The sequence below is a fragment of the Mobula hypostoma genome, chromosome 9 (assembly GCF_963921235.1).
Source record: "Mobula hypostoma chromosome 9, sMobHyp1.1, whole genome shotgun sequence".
NCBI classification, from domain to species: Eukaryota; Metazoa; Chordata; class Chondrichthyes; order Myliobatiformes; family Myliobatidae; genus Mobula; species Mobula hypostoma.
The window spans coordinates 76,465,829-76,482,448 of record NC_086105.1 but is presented as its reverse complement, the minus strand read 5'-3'; the positions used below and the strand labels follow the sequence as shown (position 1 = coordinate 76,482,448).

General features: G+C 40.7%; 1 protein-coding gene across 1 annotated transcript in view; it reads left to right on the top strand.

Annotated features, from left to right (window-relative positions):
- ndc80 (NDC80 kinetochore complex component) overlaps positions 1–16,620 on the top strand; it is a 122,134-nt gene that overhangs the window by 47,621 nt on the left and 57,893 nt on the right. Inside the window, exons 6-9 of the mRNA XM_063058506.1 lie at positions 2,639–2,741; positions 4,440–4,538; positions 8,453–8,546; positions 13,253–13,359. Of these exons, the coding sequence (XP_062914576.1) occupies positions 2,639–2,741; positions 4,440–4,538; positions 8,453–8,546; positions 13,253–13,359 (403 nt within the window). The remainder of the gene's footprint in view (positions 1–2,638; positions 2,742–4,439; positions 4,539–8,452; positions 8,547–13,252; positions 13,360–16,620) is intronic.

The window sequence follows — 16,620 nt, the reverse complement described above, 5'->3', positions numbered from 1 at the left end:
CTCAGCACAACTTTAAGAAAAAAGCGGAAATAAACATGCTAATTAACTAGGTGCCGCCCGACACGTAATTGTCAGCCCAGATCAGAGGCGATGCAATCGGCAATCACCTCTGATCTGGGTGGACAATTATGTGCTGGGTGGCACCTAATTAATTAGCATGTTTATTTCGGCTTTTTTCTTAAAGATGTGCTGTGTGCCTCCTGGCTACCGCTGCGCTGCTGCATGCTTCGCTGATCAGTATTGGGTCACTGCCCGGAGGGTGGGGGCCACGGCACCACCCAAACTCCGACTCAGTCGAACACACCATCATCAGTGTGCTCGGCAAGCTGTCTTCCCGATTCCCGTAAGTGATACACTGTACATACATTATTCCTACTTTATATAGACTGTGTATTTTTACGTGTTATTTGGTATGATTTGGCAGCCTCATAGCTTAAAGGTTACTGGAGAGAGTGTTTTTGCCGACTGCGCTTGTGTGAGATTTTCGCTACGGAGATCTGTGCAGGCAATCATAGAGAAGTATTTCTACTTAATATAGGCTGTGTACTTATCATATCATTCCTGCTTTTACTATATGTTATTGTTATTTTAGGTATTATGTGTTATTTGGCATGATTTGGTAGGTTATTTTTGGGTCTGCGAATGCTCACAAAATTTTCCCATATAAATAAATGGTAATTGCTTCTTCGCTTTACGACATTCCGGCTTACGAACTGTTTCATAGGAACGCTCTACCTTCGGATGGCGGGGGAAACCTGTAATGGGACAACCAGAACTGTGCATAATACTCCCAAGTGTGGTTTGACTAAAAGTTTTGTATAGCTACAGCATGACTTCCTTACACTTGTAGTGAACACTTGGGCCTACTATTAACTGTGTACTTTCTCCTTCTATTTGACCTCCCAAAATGCAACACCTTACTCTTGCCTGATTTAAACTCCATTTGGCACTTCCCTGCCATGTCTGTAACTGATCCATATCTTGCTGTATTTTTCGACAGTCCTTTATACATCTGCTACTCCAACAGTATTGATGTTATCTGCAAATTTACTAATCCACCTATCCACATTTTCTATCAAATCATTGATACATATTACAAGCAATATAGGCCGCATCATCGATCTTTACACCTCTGGTCACAGACCTCCAACCAGAATAACAGCCTTTTACCTTTACTCTGTCTTCAACAGACAAGCCAATTTTGATCTCAAACTGCCATTTGCCCTAGGTCCCATGCATTTTCATTTTTTTGAATCAACCTAACATAAGACATAGGAACAGAATTAGGCCATTTGGCCCATCATTTCTGTTCTGCTGATTTATTATTTCTCTCTACCCCATTCTCTGCCTCCACCCCATAACCTTTGACGCCCTGACTAATCAAGAACCTATCAATGGCCGCTTTAAATACACTCAATGACTTAGTCTTCATAGCTGTCGTAATGAATTCCAGAGATTCACCCATTTTCTAGCTAAAGAAATTCCTCTTCATCTCTGTTCTAAATGGATATCTCTATTCTGAGGCTGTGCCCATAGTTCGACACTCACTCACTATAGGAAACATTTTCTTCCATATTCAATATTTGATAGGTTTCAATGAAATTTCCCTCCCCTCACTTCGAAACTCAAGCAACATGAGGGACCTTGTCAAATGCCTTACTAAAGTCCATCTAGATAAGATCATAAGATATAGGAGCAGAATGAGGCCATTTGACCCTTCAAGTCTGCGTCGCCATTTCATCATGGCTGATCCCATTTTCTTTTGGCCCCAATCTCTTGCCTCGTCCCCGTATCCCTTCATGCCCTGACCAATCAAAATATGTCAACATCTGCCTTAAATATATATAAGGCCTCCAGAGCTGCCTCTGGTAAAGAATTCCACAGATTCACCACCCTCTGGCTAAAGAAATTCCTTCTCATCTGTGTTCTAAAAGTATGCTCCCTATGTAGTGTCCACAAATTCATCAAATTCCGTTATCATTTTCTCAAAAAGCTTGCTTAAGTTTATAAGCCCTACTCAAAGTCATGTTGACGGTCACTAAAGTGGCCTTGACTTTGCAAGTGTGCATGAATCTTATCCCTCAGTATCCTAACCTGTGGCTTTTCTACTGACCTGAGACTCACTGGCCTATGATTTCCTAGATTATCTATATATCCATTCTTGAACAGACACATCATTTGCTATTCTGCAGACCCCAGGAGTGCTCCTGGTGCTTCTTAGGATGTAAAAATCCTTATTAAAGCCCCAGCAATCTCATTTTTTTTCTTTCATTATTCTGGGACTGAGGAGTTATCCACCTTAATGCTTTTTAGTACACTCAGCACTACCTCCTGAATATCAAAAAATGTTTTAACTGACTCCAAGCACAAATTCCATTCTTTATCCTTAAGTGGACTTGGCCTCTCCTTAGCCTCTCTTTTTCTTAATATAACTATAGCGTGCCTCTCCATAGATGCAGTCTCTTGTGCATCTCTTTATATTCACTGATGCATGGTTAGGGAATCTAATTACAAAATTCTGACAGCAGCAAAGTGTACTGTATTCAGAGAGAGTAATTCTGACTGCAGAGCTGTATAAAACAACATTGAAAATAGTGTGATGCTCAAAATTAATGACTACTTTTATTATTGATTCAAGGTATCCCTTTCCATTGTCAAAAAGTTCAATGTATACAGTCGGAGCTCCACACACTTGGCCACAGATTCTTGGTGCATTAATTTGGTTAATAGATGTTGCTAAGGTAAGAATCCCTAGTAGCTGACAGTTGATCTCTTTTCTGGTTGCTCATTTTTTTGTTGTTGCTATTTTGATCAGGGTGGACTGGCTATGTGGCTTGCAGTTCACCAATGACACCGGTAGATTTGAACTGAACATGCCTGGACTGATTTCATGACTTTGTGCTTTTATGTTTTATATTGTGTGTTTTTTTTTTGCCATTTGCACGATTTTTTTTGTGTGTTTGGGGGTTTGATGTTTTTCCTTGAACGGGTTTCATGGTTTTCTTTGTTTTGTGGCTGTCTGTAGGAAGATGAATCGCGGTTATATACTGCATACATACTTTGGCAATAAATGTACTTTGAGTCTTTGAAATAAAATGTACCATGCAGTTCATGATCATGTAGAAAATTGCGTCCCTTCCAGAGGATCCAGAAGGGTTGGCTACTTGCGAGTGGCAAAATAGCTGGTTAGGCAACTGCTGACTAAAGGAGTTGCATGCAAATATTTCAGCAAAACATCCCTTCTCCCAACCATTTTGAAGACCATTGATATCTCCATGGTCTTAATCAGAGCTTCAGAAAATCAAATCCTTGCCTTTCTGGGCTGTTTGAAAGAGCTGTGGTGTATTTTTCGTGTTCCAAGAGTCCCAAAGAAAGATTTTCCAAACAGATTCAATAAAATTTTATTAGCCCTTCAATAACATTTGCAGCAAGTTTGTCTCCTGCCTCTTTCCATTTGTTCTTTTATACCTATAATTTACCCTAATTATGTATTCTGTTTGTGTTTCACTGTTATTTCCAACCTTTATTGTTCTGGTTCTAATTAACGCAATTGTCCAAGCATTTCTCTTCTGTCTGAAACTTATTTTCTTTGGTAAACAGAGAGGCATTTCATCATTTCTCGTTGCTTAGATTTTGTCTAATTTGTCTGTAATATTCTGTGTTGTTCTGCAGCAGTTGACTAAGCACTTGTTTGTTTATTTTTGTGTATCCTGACCTTGGTCTGTTCCTTGTCTTTTTGTAGCTTTTAGTTAATTTTGAACCCTGTTTCTAGCATTAGGGTCTTTGCCCTGACAGTCCTGGTGCTTATGCCCCATGGGGGCATAATGTTCCATAATCCCCTATTCTTTAGCCATAATATCCTCTTAATCTCTGCCATGAAGAATGTGACTTGGGTAAAAGTCTTTAATGAAATGTTCTTTAGTTTGCTTGTAGTTTGTGATACTCCTTCACAGAATCTCTTTTTCTTAAGCTGACTTTATAATACAGCACAGCAAGTTTTCTTTTCAACTCCATTGCAACTGTTGTGAAAAAATTTCTTATCTTAGTTTGAAGAAGGGTGTCTAACCACAACTTGCAAGTTCAACTTGGAGAGAATTGAAAGAAAGGCTGAGCAACACACCAGGCATCATCTGTGGAAAAGAGTACAGTTGACATTTCAGGCCAGGGATGCCTACCCTGAAGAAGATTCAATCTTCTGTACTCTTTTCCATAATTGATTCCTGACCTACTGAGTTCCTCCTGCATTTTGTGTGTGTTGCTCGGATTTCATCTGCAGGTTTTCTCTTTGTGAAAGAAAGGCTGCCTGTTTCTGATTGATGGAGCTTCTTGGTTTTGGCAGGAACTTTAAGTTGCACAGTGCAGTTTAATCATCAGTAGAAATGTAACATGTGGATGCCGAAAATGGCCTGAACAGTTATTCTTGTTTACTTTGTATACAGTTGACCAAGTCCATCAATCCAGATAAGATCCTGTTTGGCCCAGAAAAGGACTGGGATGAAGTGGAGAATGTGACTGCTGATGGTGTACATCATAATAGGGTAACCAATTATCAGTTCAAATGGTTCAACTTAATCTCAGAAAATGTATACAGTATACAACCTGAGATTTTTACTCTTCGCAAAGGTATTCATGAAACAAGAAACCCAAAGAATGAATGATAGTAATATCGAAGCCCCAAAGCCCCTCTCCCTCTTCCATGCACAAGCAGCAGCAGAAGTATCAATTCTTCCCCTCCCCCCACTTGCACCAGCAAAAGCACCCTCCCCACCACCACCACAATAGCAAAGGCTTCCAAAGAGACCTTGATCTAGAGTCCATCAATAATTACAGTTCATAACCCAGCACTCTGGTATCTCGGACAGACTTTCTCTCTCCATCGAGAGAGAGGTTGCTCCTGCGACAATGAGAGTGGAGACCAGGAGCTTGCTGTTCCAATGTTCTCCGCGACTCCCTTATCCGCACGTCCATCCCCACGGTTCTCCCACCCAGCACTTATCCCTGTAAGCGTAAGTGCTATACCTTTCCCTACACCTCCTCTCTTGCCACCATTCAGGGCCCCAAAAAGTCCTTCCAGGTGAGGCAACAGTTCACTTGTGAGTCTGTTGGGGTCATCTATTACATCCGGTGCTCCCGGTGCGGCCTCCTCTACATCGGTGAAACCCGACGCAGATTGGGGGACTGCTTCGTCGAGCACCTCCACTCCGTCCGCCACAACAGACAGGATCTCCCGGTAGCCATCCAATGTTACAATCTTCCTCGTCGCTTCTTCAACTGACATCTCCATCGAAAGAGAGAGAGATATCGCTGGAGTACAGGGGCCTTCTTCCCACATCAGCACACACCTCCTCCTGTCCTGATGTTTCAGTTAACTTCGATTTGCCCAATTTTCATCATTTTGAACTTAATTCACTAAATTTAGTAACATTTTACCAGTTGTGGTTCCTGCACTTCATCTAATCACACAATCCTGGATACTGACATGGAGTGAATCTCGTTCTATACTCACACATTCCTGGGTCAAACAAATAGTGAAGCTGCCTCTACACCATCCATCACACGCTCCCAGGGCTCAGACACACTGCGAACTTCCCTCTGCACTAGCCTTTCTCAACCTTTCTGCCCTGGAGGAACCCTTGAAATAATTCTTAGGTTTTGGGAAACCCCTGCATAAAAATTATTATATCTACAGCTCACAGTACGTTAGCATGACCAGTAAATTGTAGATATAATAATCCAAAAATAATTGTTAATGCCCTTTTGAGTAGAGAATGAATTTTTAGCCAATCTTTTTTGAAAAAAAACAGGTAGTTAAGCTTTCTTGAAATTAATCTTCCTTTCCCTTTTGTAAATTTTAAAAACTCTTATGGCAAACCTAACAAATTTCTGTTAAATAACTGGCTAAGTCAAAATGGGATTCAATTTTTTTAAAGGTAAACTTGGTAGATTCAATTTAAATAAAAGTTGTAAATTGATTTTAATTAATGCTATTTACAACATGAAAATGTATTGACAGTGTTGAAAAGTAAAGTTACTAAAAACCGTAAGCCAAAGCGAAATGAATAAAAATATAGCCTAAGACACACTTTTATACAAGACTGTCAGACATGTCTGTAAAACACAGGGGCTAATAAAATACAAAAAAGAACGGCATAATAAATAACTAAATGAGAAACCTGCAAAAAATATGAAAATCTCAGAATACAATTCACTTCTAACCTACACAATCCACCTTTTGCAACATTTACAACAATAGCAAAGTGGCAATCCAGCAGCTGAATCACATTCCGTTTTTTAAAAAAAAAATTCCTTCTTTGGAATGAAAATTTCCCTTCAATTTTCTACACCAATAGAGTTGGGGGAGGTAATTTGGGAGGGAGAAGCAGATGTCACAGCCCAAGTTGGGTGAGTCCATTCAATGCTTGGAAAATGCACTTCATCCTCCTCATCAGCCTACCGTTCACCCCTCCATACAATATTGCACTTAATAATTATCAACGGTCTCCCCGATTTCGCATCAAAAACTGAGAATTGACACACCCGAATAAGCATGGTCCTACTACACACTGCCATCGTGGGCTGAGAGTCCGCTAATGGCGCTGCTTGGTCACTGCCAGCGCAAGCATTGCACTTCGTGCTAAGTTCAGAAGATGTTTGTTTTTTTTAAAATTTTTTTTTGCTCAGAACTTTCAATTTCCAGATACACTTACATTTACATTTCTCCCCCTCACAGATATCAGGTATCAGAACACCTCCATCAAAATATAGACATCACCACAACATCCTATATAAAAGCCCTTTTTAGTATAGCAAACAGGTTTACATCTATATACTGCAGAAAAGGTTGCCATGTTTTATGAAAACTATTTGTTTTTGAGTGTACCATACATGTCAAAATGTCAAAAGGAATGTATTCCATGATTAATTTACGCCAACCAAAAAGTCCAGGGGCCTTATCGGATATCCAACAAAGTAAAATGTTCTTCCTCGCACAAAAAGTCGGGATGTTAAAAAGCTTTTTCTGATGTGCGTCGATAATACACCTGCTGGGTAAGCCTAAGAGAAAAGACACTGGGTCCAGTTCAAGCTCCATCTTCAAAATCTTTTCCATTTCACCCAAAATATCACTCCAGTATGCCTGAAGTTTTGGACAAGTCCAAAAACAGTGGGTGAAAGTTCCAGTATTTACATTTAGAACACATTGGAGAAACTCCCGTCTTAAATTTTGAGAGATGATCTGGAGTCAGATGGGCTCTATGCAGAATTTTGAGTTGCAATGCTTTATTTCTATTACAAACTGAAATCATCTTTGCATTATCACGGATGTCTTCCCATGTTTCAGCTGTAATTTCTACTCCCAGCTCTTCCTCCCAGACCCTTCCCAACTGCTCAGCCTCTCCACAAGAACATTCCCTCAGGATGCTGTAAAAAGTACTAATAGAGACTTCACCCTTAGAACAAAACACCCTCTTTTCTATGTCAGAACTATAGAAATCAGTTAATAATGATGTTTTTTTCTGTATATAATCTCTTATCTGAAAGAAACGAAGAAGATCCTTGTTGGGTATGTTCAATTTCTGTACTATTTGACTAGAAGACATCATCGTTCCTTCATCAAACAAATCTAGATGGAAAATACCCTTAGAAATCCAAAGTTTAAATCCAGAATCCATTATGTCAGGCTGAAAATCTGGACTGCCGGTTATCGGAGCGAAGGGTGATATTTTTGCTGCGTTGCCCTCAATTTGTTGCACTGCCCTCCAAGCCCTGACTGTATTAATTGTTATTGGATTGCGACAATATTCCTTAACTAGTTTCATCTTATTGAGGAAAAGCAAATTAATAAGAGGGCATTTTGCTTGTGAAGCTTCAATGTCTAGCCAAATTGAGGAGGGGTCCCTGCAAACCCAGTCAACCACATAAGATAAAAAGGAACTTAATTGATATTTTTTGGTGTCTGGAAAAGATGATGTTTTTTATCACCATCTCTTGTGGAACCCCGTTTGAGAAACCCTGCTCTACACTGTCCCATCTCAAACTCCGAGTGGTCAGACACATTGTGAGCATCCCTCTGTATTATCCCATAACACACACTCCAGGTGTCAGACGTGCATTGAATCTCCATCTATACTGTCTTATCACACACTCCAAGGGTCAGAGAAATGAAACTCCCTCTACACCATCACAGATGAGGGCTGGTAGAAAAACCTGGAAGGATGTCAGGTTTTGGCTTGGCATAACTTTCGGTTAATGTTTCCATACTTTGATGTTTTGCTGCATTAACAGTGCCTTCAGTTCCTTAATGAAACCGCTGCCAAATTTATTAAAATATATTGCGTCATGAGATATAATTGGGATTTGTTGATCTTTGTTTTATTCTTCCATTTAGATTGCTTGCCTTTCCCTTGGATAATGTGTTGCACAAAAATTTTATAATCTTAATTTTTCTATATAGCTGTTTCTTAGCTATGTGAGTAAGTGTTATTCACGTCACCTTGCTGGCATTGATGACCATGAAGACTTGGACTTGGAGAATTTGACTTTGCTAAGTGAGTATGACTCGGTGATTCTGAAACAAAATTCCTCTGACATCTTCTATCCTTGTCCTAAAAAGAGTTGTGTATTGTGGAAGTGTCTAGGATTTTTACTGTAGCTGTCACTGCTGGTAACGTAAATGAAGGTCTGTTTCTTAAATATTTTATTGTAAATTAGTGAAGTGTTGCTGAATCTTACTTTTTGTGGAAACAAGGAAGTGCAGTTTCCCTAGTTGTATCTAGATAGTAATTCAAATTGAAATGACTAACGTAGAAGACAAAATAAAACTGATAAATTTTAAAGAACTGCTATCTGTCAGCGTGAAAATAAAAATGCCACAGTTACCCTTTGCAAATTCACTTTATGAAAAATTACAGAGTGGATAAATGGTTAAAGAACAATGGGGATTGAGAATTGACTTTGTGTGGGGCTCAATCAAACTCTGTGCTAGTGTTCAGAATTATTTATGTAGTTCACATCTCTGTCTAATACAGTCGGCCCTCCTTATCCGTGAGGGATTGGTTCCGGGACCCCTTGCAGATACCAAAAAATGCGGATGCTCAAGTCCCTCATTCAACCTGTCTCAATGCGGTGGACCTTAGGATCCAGCAGAACCCTGGATCTTATTTAACCTGTCTCAGTGCGGTGGATATTAGGACCCGGTGGCGGAGCTCTGAATCAGCAGTGTTTCTGTTCACGAAAATAATCACAGTCATGATTGAAAATAAAGTGGAAATAATAAAGCGATCGGAAAGAGGTGAAACACCATCAGTCATTGGAAAAGCATTAGGCTACAGTCGGTCAACGATTGGAACAGTTTTAAAGGATAAAGTGAGAAAGGCCCTGCCCCGATGAAAGCTACAATTAGCATCGCAGTGGTTTAGTTATTGGGTTTTGGGTTTTTGATCCTTCACATCAACCTGGCACGGATGGAGAGCGCGCTTGGGAGTGGTCTGTCACTGGATCGACGGCACTGAAACATACGTTTCTTAAGTGTTTTATATGCATAGAAAGGTAAAATATATACTATATACTAAGGCAAACGTTTGACTAACTGGCGCTAAATAATACTGGATGTACCTGTTCAGACTTGCTTAATAAGAGAACTTCCGGTTTTTTTCTGATCCCGATCCACGATAACCTACGCACATCCTCCCGAAATGCTATGTGAGATAGTTGTTACACTGCATTGTTTAGGGAATAATGACAAGAAAAAAAAGTGTACGTGCTTGAACAACAAGTACTGGAAGAGCACTTTCCGGTTTTCTCGATTCACAGTTGGTTGAATTCGCACATGCGGAACTCGCGGATAAGGAGGGCCGACTGTGTTTCCTCTAATGATTTCACTCTTGATTGTGTTGCAGCTCCTTGTAAAATGAGGTGAATCTTCAGTATAATAATTAGCTTCTGGAGCTGATTCCGGTTTGGTATGAACAATACCTGTATATTGCTGGAATAAATGGGACTCTGCTCTCATCCCTACTAGAACCCCTTCCTTTCAAACTGCAGGATGAATTCTATTATATTATAAAACCAACAAACCCAAAGCCATCAAACGGTCCTCAACCATTAATCCTTTAATTCCCAGAATCATTCTCATGAGCCTTCTCTGGACCATCTCCAATACCAGCACAGCTTTTCTTTGATAAGGGGCCCAAAACTGCTCACAATTCTCCAAATATAGCCTTATAAAGCCTCAGCATTGCATCTTTATATTTATATTCTAGTCCTCTCATTGAATGCTAACATTACATTTGCTGTCCTTAGCACTGTCACGTACCCCGTGATGGGAATAAAGAAACCAACCGAAATAGAAACCACTTTGGAGTCTAGTATTGCTATAAACTAATAATATTTATTAATAGCTATGCAATACAATAAACTAAGTGAAGATAAATCAAACGGGTTAGCAAGAATTTTATATATATATGTAAGTAAATCAGTAAGTGTGGAGAAATATGTATGAAAACAAAGCTTCCTTAAGTCTAGGGGTAAAAAGATACAGTCTTACGATGTTGAGCAAAGTTCAATTCGGTTCAGTTCATGGTATGTAGTTGAATGGCGGTGGAGAGAGAGAGAGTGAGTTGAGTCTTCAGGTGAGCTGTTGTTGTTGATTTCCTCGTCGTCCTCCGAAATCCTTCATAAGTCACCGACTGTGACTTTAACAACAAAGGGAACCGTACTTCGGTGTGGTTGAGCTGCCTACCCAGGCCAAGGTTGGACACATGGACAACTCCCCACCGGTCTTGCCTTTGAATTTTCACTGGCAGAGCAATTGGATCAATCCGCCTGATCAAACCTCCAAAACCCACTTTCTCTGCGGGCACAACAATGCTCACTCAGTGTCCAGATCATGTGTCTGAGGTCCGTATCATCCGACCTCCTATTTATTTCACCAGGCTGAGCATCACCTATCATTCAAAGAGTCCCTCCTTCCTTTGTCTATAAAGGAATGCGAGCAGGCAACAAGTCCTTGAAAGTAACATCAATAATGTCCTGTCGGTCACCATAGCAACTTCCGAGCTGCTCGATGCTGTCTCCAAACCCAACTCAGTAGAAATCCAAAGTTAATTCCAGTGCTTTAAAGTGACAGTCCAACTGTCAATCTTCATCTTTCTTTCCTTTCCAAACAAACCATCAATGATAAATGTCTCTCTCTGTCTCTCTTCAAACAGTTAATAGGGGCACTCCTGGCTCCCCTCACAGCACCAACTCAACCTGCAAGTTAATCTTTAGAGAACCCTACATAAGGACTGCTAAGTCCCTTTGCACCTTAGAGTTTTGAATTTTCTCCCTGTTTAGAAAATAGTCTATGCCTTTATTTTGTCTACCGAAATGCATGACTACTACACTATTTTCCATCTGCCAGTTCTTTGGCCAGTTTCCTAATCTGCTTAAGTCCTCCCGCCAACTCCATTTCCTCAACACTACCCGCCCCACCATCTATCTTCATATCGTTTGCAATCTAGGCCACAGAGCCAATTCTGTCATCCAAATCATTGAGGTATAGTGTGAAAAGAATTGGTTCCAACACCAACCCCTGCTGAAAGCCGCTTGTCACTGGCAAATAACCAGAAAAGGCCACTTTTATTCCCACTGTTTGCCCCCTGCCAGTCAGCCAATTTCTTATCCTTGCTAGTATCTGTCCTGTGAATGCCATAGGCTGTTATTTTGTTAAGCTGCCTCATGTGCAGCTCCTTGTCACAGGCCTTCTGAAAATCCAAGTAAACAACATACATCGATTTTTGTTTGTTTATCCTACCTGTTATTTCCCCAAAGAATTCCAACAGATTTGTCAGGCAATATTGTCCCTTAAGGAAACCTTTTACTTATTTTTACCATGTGTCTCATCCTTAATAATAGACTCCAACACCTTTTCAACCACTGAAGTCGGACTGACTGGCTTATAATTATCTTGTCTTCTGTCTCACTCCTTTAAAGAGTGGAGTGACATTTGCAGTTTTCCAGTCCTCATAACCACTTCAGAATCTAGTGATTCTTGAAAGATCATTACTAATGTCTCCACAATCTCTTCAGCTACTTCTTTCAGAACCCTAGGTCACAGTCCATCTGGTCCAGGTGACTTATCTGCCTTCAGACCTTTCGGTTTCCCAATAACATCTTTAGTAAAAACAACTACACTCACTCCTGCTTCTGAAACTCTCAAATTTCTGGCATACTGCTGGTGTCTTCCATGATGAAGGCTGATACAAAGTACTTATTAATCTCATCTGCTATTTCTTTGTCCCCCATTGCTATCTCTCCAGCGTTATTTTCCAGCAATCCAATATCCACTCTTGATATTATGGTCACGACCTCCAAATGGCTCCTTTACTTTAAGCTCCCTGATCAAATCTGATTCATTACAGAACACCTAATCCAGAATTGCCTTTGCCCTGATGAGCTCATCCATAAACTGCTCTAAAAAGTCATCTTGTGGGTTCTCTACAAATTCCTTTTCTTGTGATCCACCACCAACCTGATTTTTTCCAGTCTATCTGCATATTGAAATTCCCATGACCATAATAACATTTGTGAATCTCCTGTGCTTTTAACCCTTTGATTTGTGCAGTTGTATATTGAGCAGTGTTGGCACGTGGCCAAGTGGTTAAGGAATTCGTCTAGTGATCTGAAGGTTTAAACCTCAGCTGAGGCAGCGTGTTGTGTCCTTGAGCAAGGCGCTTAACCACACATTGCTCTGCGACGACACTGGTGCTAAGCTGTATTGGCCTAGTGCCCTTCCCTTGGACAACATCGGTGGCGTGGAGAGGGGAGACTTGCAGCCGGTCTTCCATACAACCTTGCCCAGGCCTGCACCCTGGAAACCTTCCAAGGCCTAAATCCATGGTCTCATGAGACTAATGGATGATTATTATTATTATGATTAGATTGAGCTATGTTTTTGCTAGTAGTCACAACTACAAAAAAAACGATATTTGAACAAAACCAAAAAATGAAACTCAACATATTTTGAAATGGGTCTTTAATCATTATTGATTGAGGCAGTAAGTGGAATTTATCACTGCTTATTGAAAAGCAATCTTGTAGTTTATGGAAGGAACTGCTGGAAACACTCAGCAAGACGTGTCGTATGTGGAAAAGGAAACATTTCAAGTCCAAGGTGTTTTGTCTTTTCACCAGCTGAGTGTTTCTAGTGGTTTCTGTTTGTATTTCAGATTGTTGGCATTTTTAATTTTTTTCGTTTTGCTCTACTTTCCAGAGCAGCATTTTGGGGTGGATGAAGCTCAATTTGAAGAAGTTGCTGCTGAGAACAGGAAGCTCTCAGAGGAGTTGAATAAGCTGGAGAAAGAAAAGCAAAATGAACCAGTTAGGTACTTTTATACTTTTTAATCACCTATATATTTCTGATTTTTCATAAATCCATATGGTAGGTATTTGATTCTATCTATTCTAATCTACTATATTGCATAAACAGTCTTTAAATTTTACAGAAAAAGCAATCTTATAATGTAGGGTAGTTACAGCCAAAGCTGAATTAATTGTAATGAACGGGTATGCTGAAGTTCTAAGATAAACTTAATTGCAACAGCTGTAAAAAGTGGAAAAAGTAAAAATTCTTTGAGATCCTCTGTCTACATTAAGAGTAAAAGGGTGGCTAGGGAAAGAGTGGGTCTCCTTAGATATCAGCAGGGGCTCATGTATTGAGACTCAAGAAAATGAGTTGGATTTTTAATAAATATTTTTCCTTGGTGTTTAATCATGATTGCTCAAGAGATGAGGGAAACAAGTGGAGATACCTTGAAGAATATTACAATTAGCCTAACCTCAGTGATTGCGAAAGTATTGAAGTCCATTACTAAAGATGAGGTTTCGGGGTACAGGTGTCCCCTGCTTTTTGAACGTTGGCTTTACGAAATCTCACTGTTATGAAAAAAGGCAACACGCGCCCCGAGCAGCCGCTCTCCCCCGATTCGGAACGGCATTCTCGCCGGCATTGCTTTAACACGTGCCTGTGAGCAGTAGTTTGCAAGATGATTTCTAAGGTATCAGAAAAGCCTGAAAGAGCTCGTAGGGGTGTTACACTTAGCGTAAAACTAGACATAATTAAGCGTTTCAATCGTGGTAAACGAAGGAAGGACAAAGTGAGTTTAGCTTGTGGAAGTTGACAAAGATGATATTGAAGAGGATTTGGCATCTCATGGCCAAGAACTGATAGATGAAGAGCTGATGCAATTGCAAGAGGAAAGGATAACAATCAAAACCGAATTCAGTAGCAAACGGACCGAAGGTGAAGTCGTCCAGGAACTGAACGTGAGGCAACTGCATGAGATTTCGCTGCAATGATAAAGTACGACTTTAATTTTGAAAGGGTACGTAGGTTTAGGGCATATTTGCAGGATGGTTTTGAGTGCTTACAAAGAACTGTCTGATAGAAAAATGCACGAGGCTTCCACAGCAGACGACGAACCTCGACCTTCGACATCAAGACGGGCAGTCATAGAAGAAGATGAGCTGCCTGCCCTGATCGACAATGAGATGACACCCCAGTGTCCCATCACCCCAACCCCCAGGCCGTGGACAGATACTGATTCACGGAGAATGCAGCGGTCGCCAGGAGGCACCCAGCACATCTTTTTAAAAAAAAAAAGCCGAAATAAACATGCTAACTAATTAGGTGCCGCCCGACATGTAAACGTTGGCCCAGATCAGAGGCGATCAGCGTGGGGTATCCGGAACTAGAGGGCACAGCCTCAAAATTGAGTGGCGACCTTTTCAAACAGAAGAAAGGAGGAGGTTTTTTTTAGCCAAAGAGTAGTGAATCTGTGGAATACTCTGCCACAGACTGCGGTGGAGGTCAGGTCTGTGGGTATATTTAAAGCAGACGTTGATAGACACCAGATTGGTCAGGGCATCGAGGGATAATGGTGAGAGGGCAGGTGTATGGGGTTGACTGGTACCAGGATCAGCCATGATAAAATGGCGGAGCAGAGTCGATGGGCTGAATGGCCTAATTCTGCTCCTATGTGTTACGGTTTTATGGTTTACCAGAAAGGAGATTTTTTGCCTTTCAGTCAATTAAGGTGGCTAAATCCCCATGGCCTGATCAAGTGCTTCCTTGGACTTTGGGGGAGACTAGAGGAAAAAAATATGTGGCGGTTTTGTGAAAATATTTGCTTGGACATTAGCCACTGGTGAAGTTCCCAAAGATTGGAAGGTTGGTCTGTTGTTTGAGGGTAGCATTGGCAAACAAGCAGCGGCCAAAGCCTGAGAAAGTTACTAGAGAGAATTTGAGGGACAGGATCTTACTAGTACTTGGATAGACAGTCTTATTAGGAGGAGTCAGCACGGTTTTATGTGTGGAAAAGCATGCTTGACAAAACTATCAAATTATTTTGAAATGGTAGCCAAAAGGGAATAGCAGAGTAGGGCAGTAGCTGTTGTCTATTAGGAGTTTAGCAAGATCTTCAGCAATTTGGTGGGTTGGTCTGGATTAGTTAAGTGGATTCAAAATTGGTTCAGGTAGCAGAGGGTAGTGATTGAAAGCTCATTCTCAGATGGGGACTGGTGACCAGTGGTGCGCTGCAGGTGTCAGCATTGGTACCCATTTTCTTTCAATATTTATATAAGTAATGTGGATGGCACAAAATTAGGAGGTGTTGATAGTGAAGAAGATTATTTTAGATTTCAGGGGGATCTTGATCAGGTAGGCAAGTGGGCTGAGGAGTGACAAAAGAATTTCAATTCATATATGCACAAAGTAATGCGTTTTGGAAAGGCAAACCAGCGTAGGACTGAAACTGGTAAGGCATTAATGGAATAAAGTGTCTTAAGTATACAAGTGCATTGTTCATTGAAATAGTGTCAAAGGTAGATAGGATGGTGAAAAAGGTGTGTAGTACACTGGCCTTCGTCAGTCTGGGCAATGAATATAGAAGTTGGGACATTATGTAGTCCTTCATGAGGCCACATTTGGAGTACTGTTTTATAAAAAAAGATATGGTTAAGCTTAAGAGTGCAGAAGAGCATGATGGTAGTGTAGTATGATGTTATTACACGTCTGGGTGTTCTGCAGTTTTGAGCTCAATTTTGGCATCATCTGTAAGGAATCTGTATGTTCTCCCCGTGGAATGCGTGGGATATCCCCAAGTGCTCTGGTTTCCTTCCACAGTCCAAAGATGTACTGGGTAGGTTCATTGAGCATTCTAAATTGTCCCATGATTAGGCTGGGGTTGTGGCTCAAAGGGCTGTGAGGTCACACTCCACACTGTATCACTAAATAAATAGAAGAGTTATGATTTTGTCAGGATGAGATAGCTGATTATAGGTCAATATTCCATGGAACTGTGGAGAACAGGGGAGTGGTCTTGTGAAAGTTTATAAAGATCATGATAATATAGATGGTAACAGTTCCCCAGGGTGGGAAATCTAAACTACATCCAGAGGGAAAAGATTTAATAAGTACCAAGGGGTCCACTTTTCATACAGGAGGTGGTGAGTATATGGCATGAGCTGCCAGAGGAAGTGGTTGAGGCAGGTACAATAGGCCCACTTAAAAAGAACTTGGATAGGTTCATGGAATGTCAGGACTTAGAATATGGGACAGAACACAGGAAACGAACTAGCAGG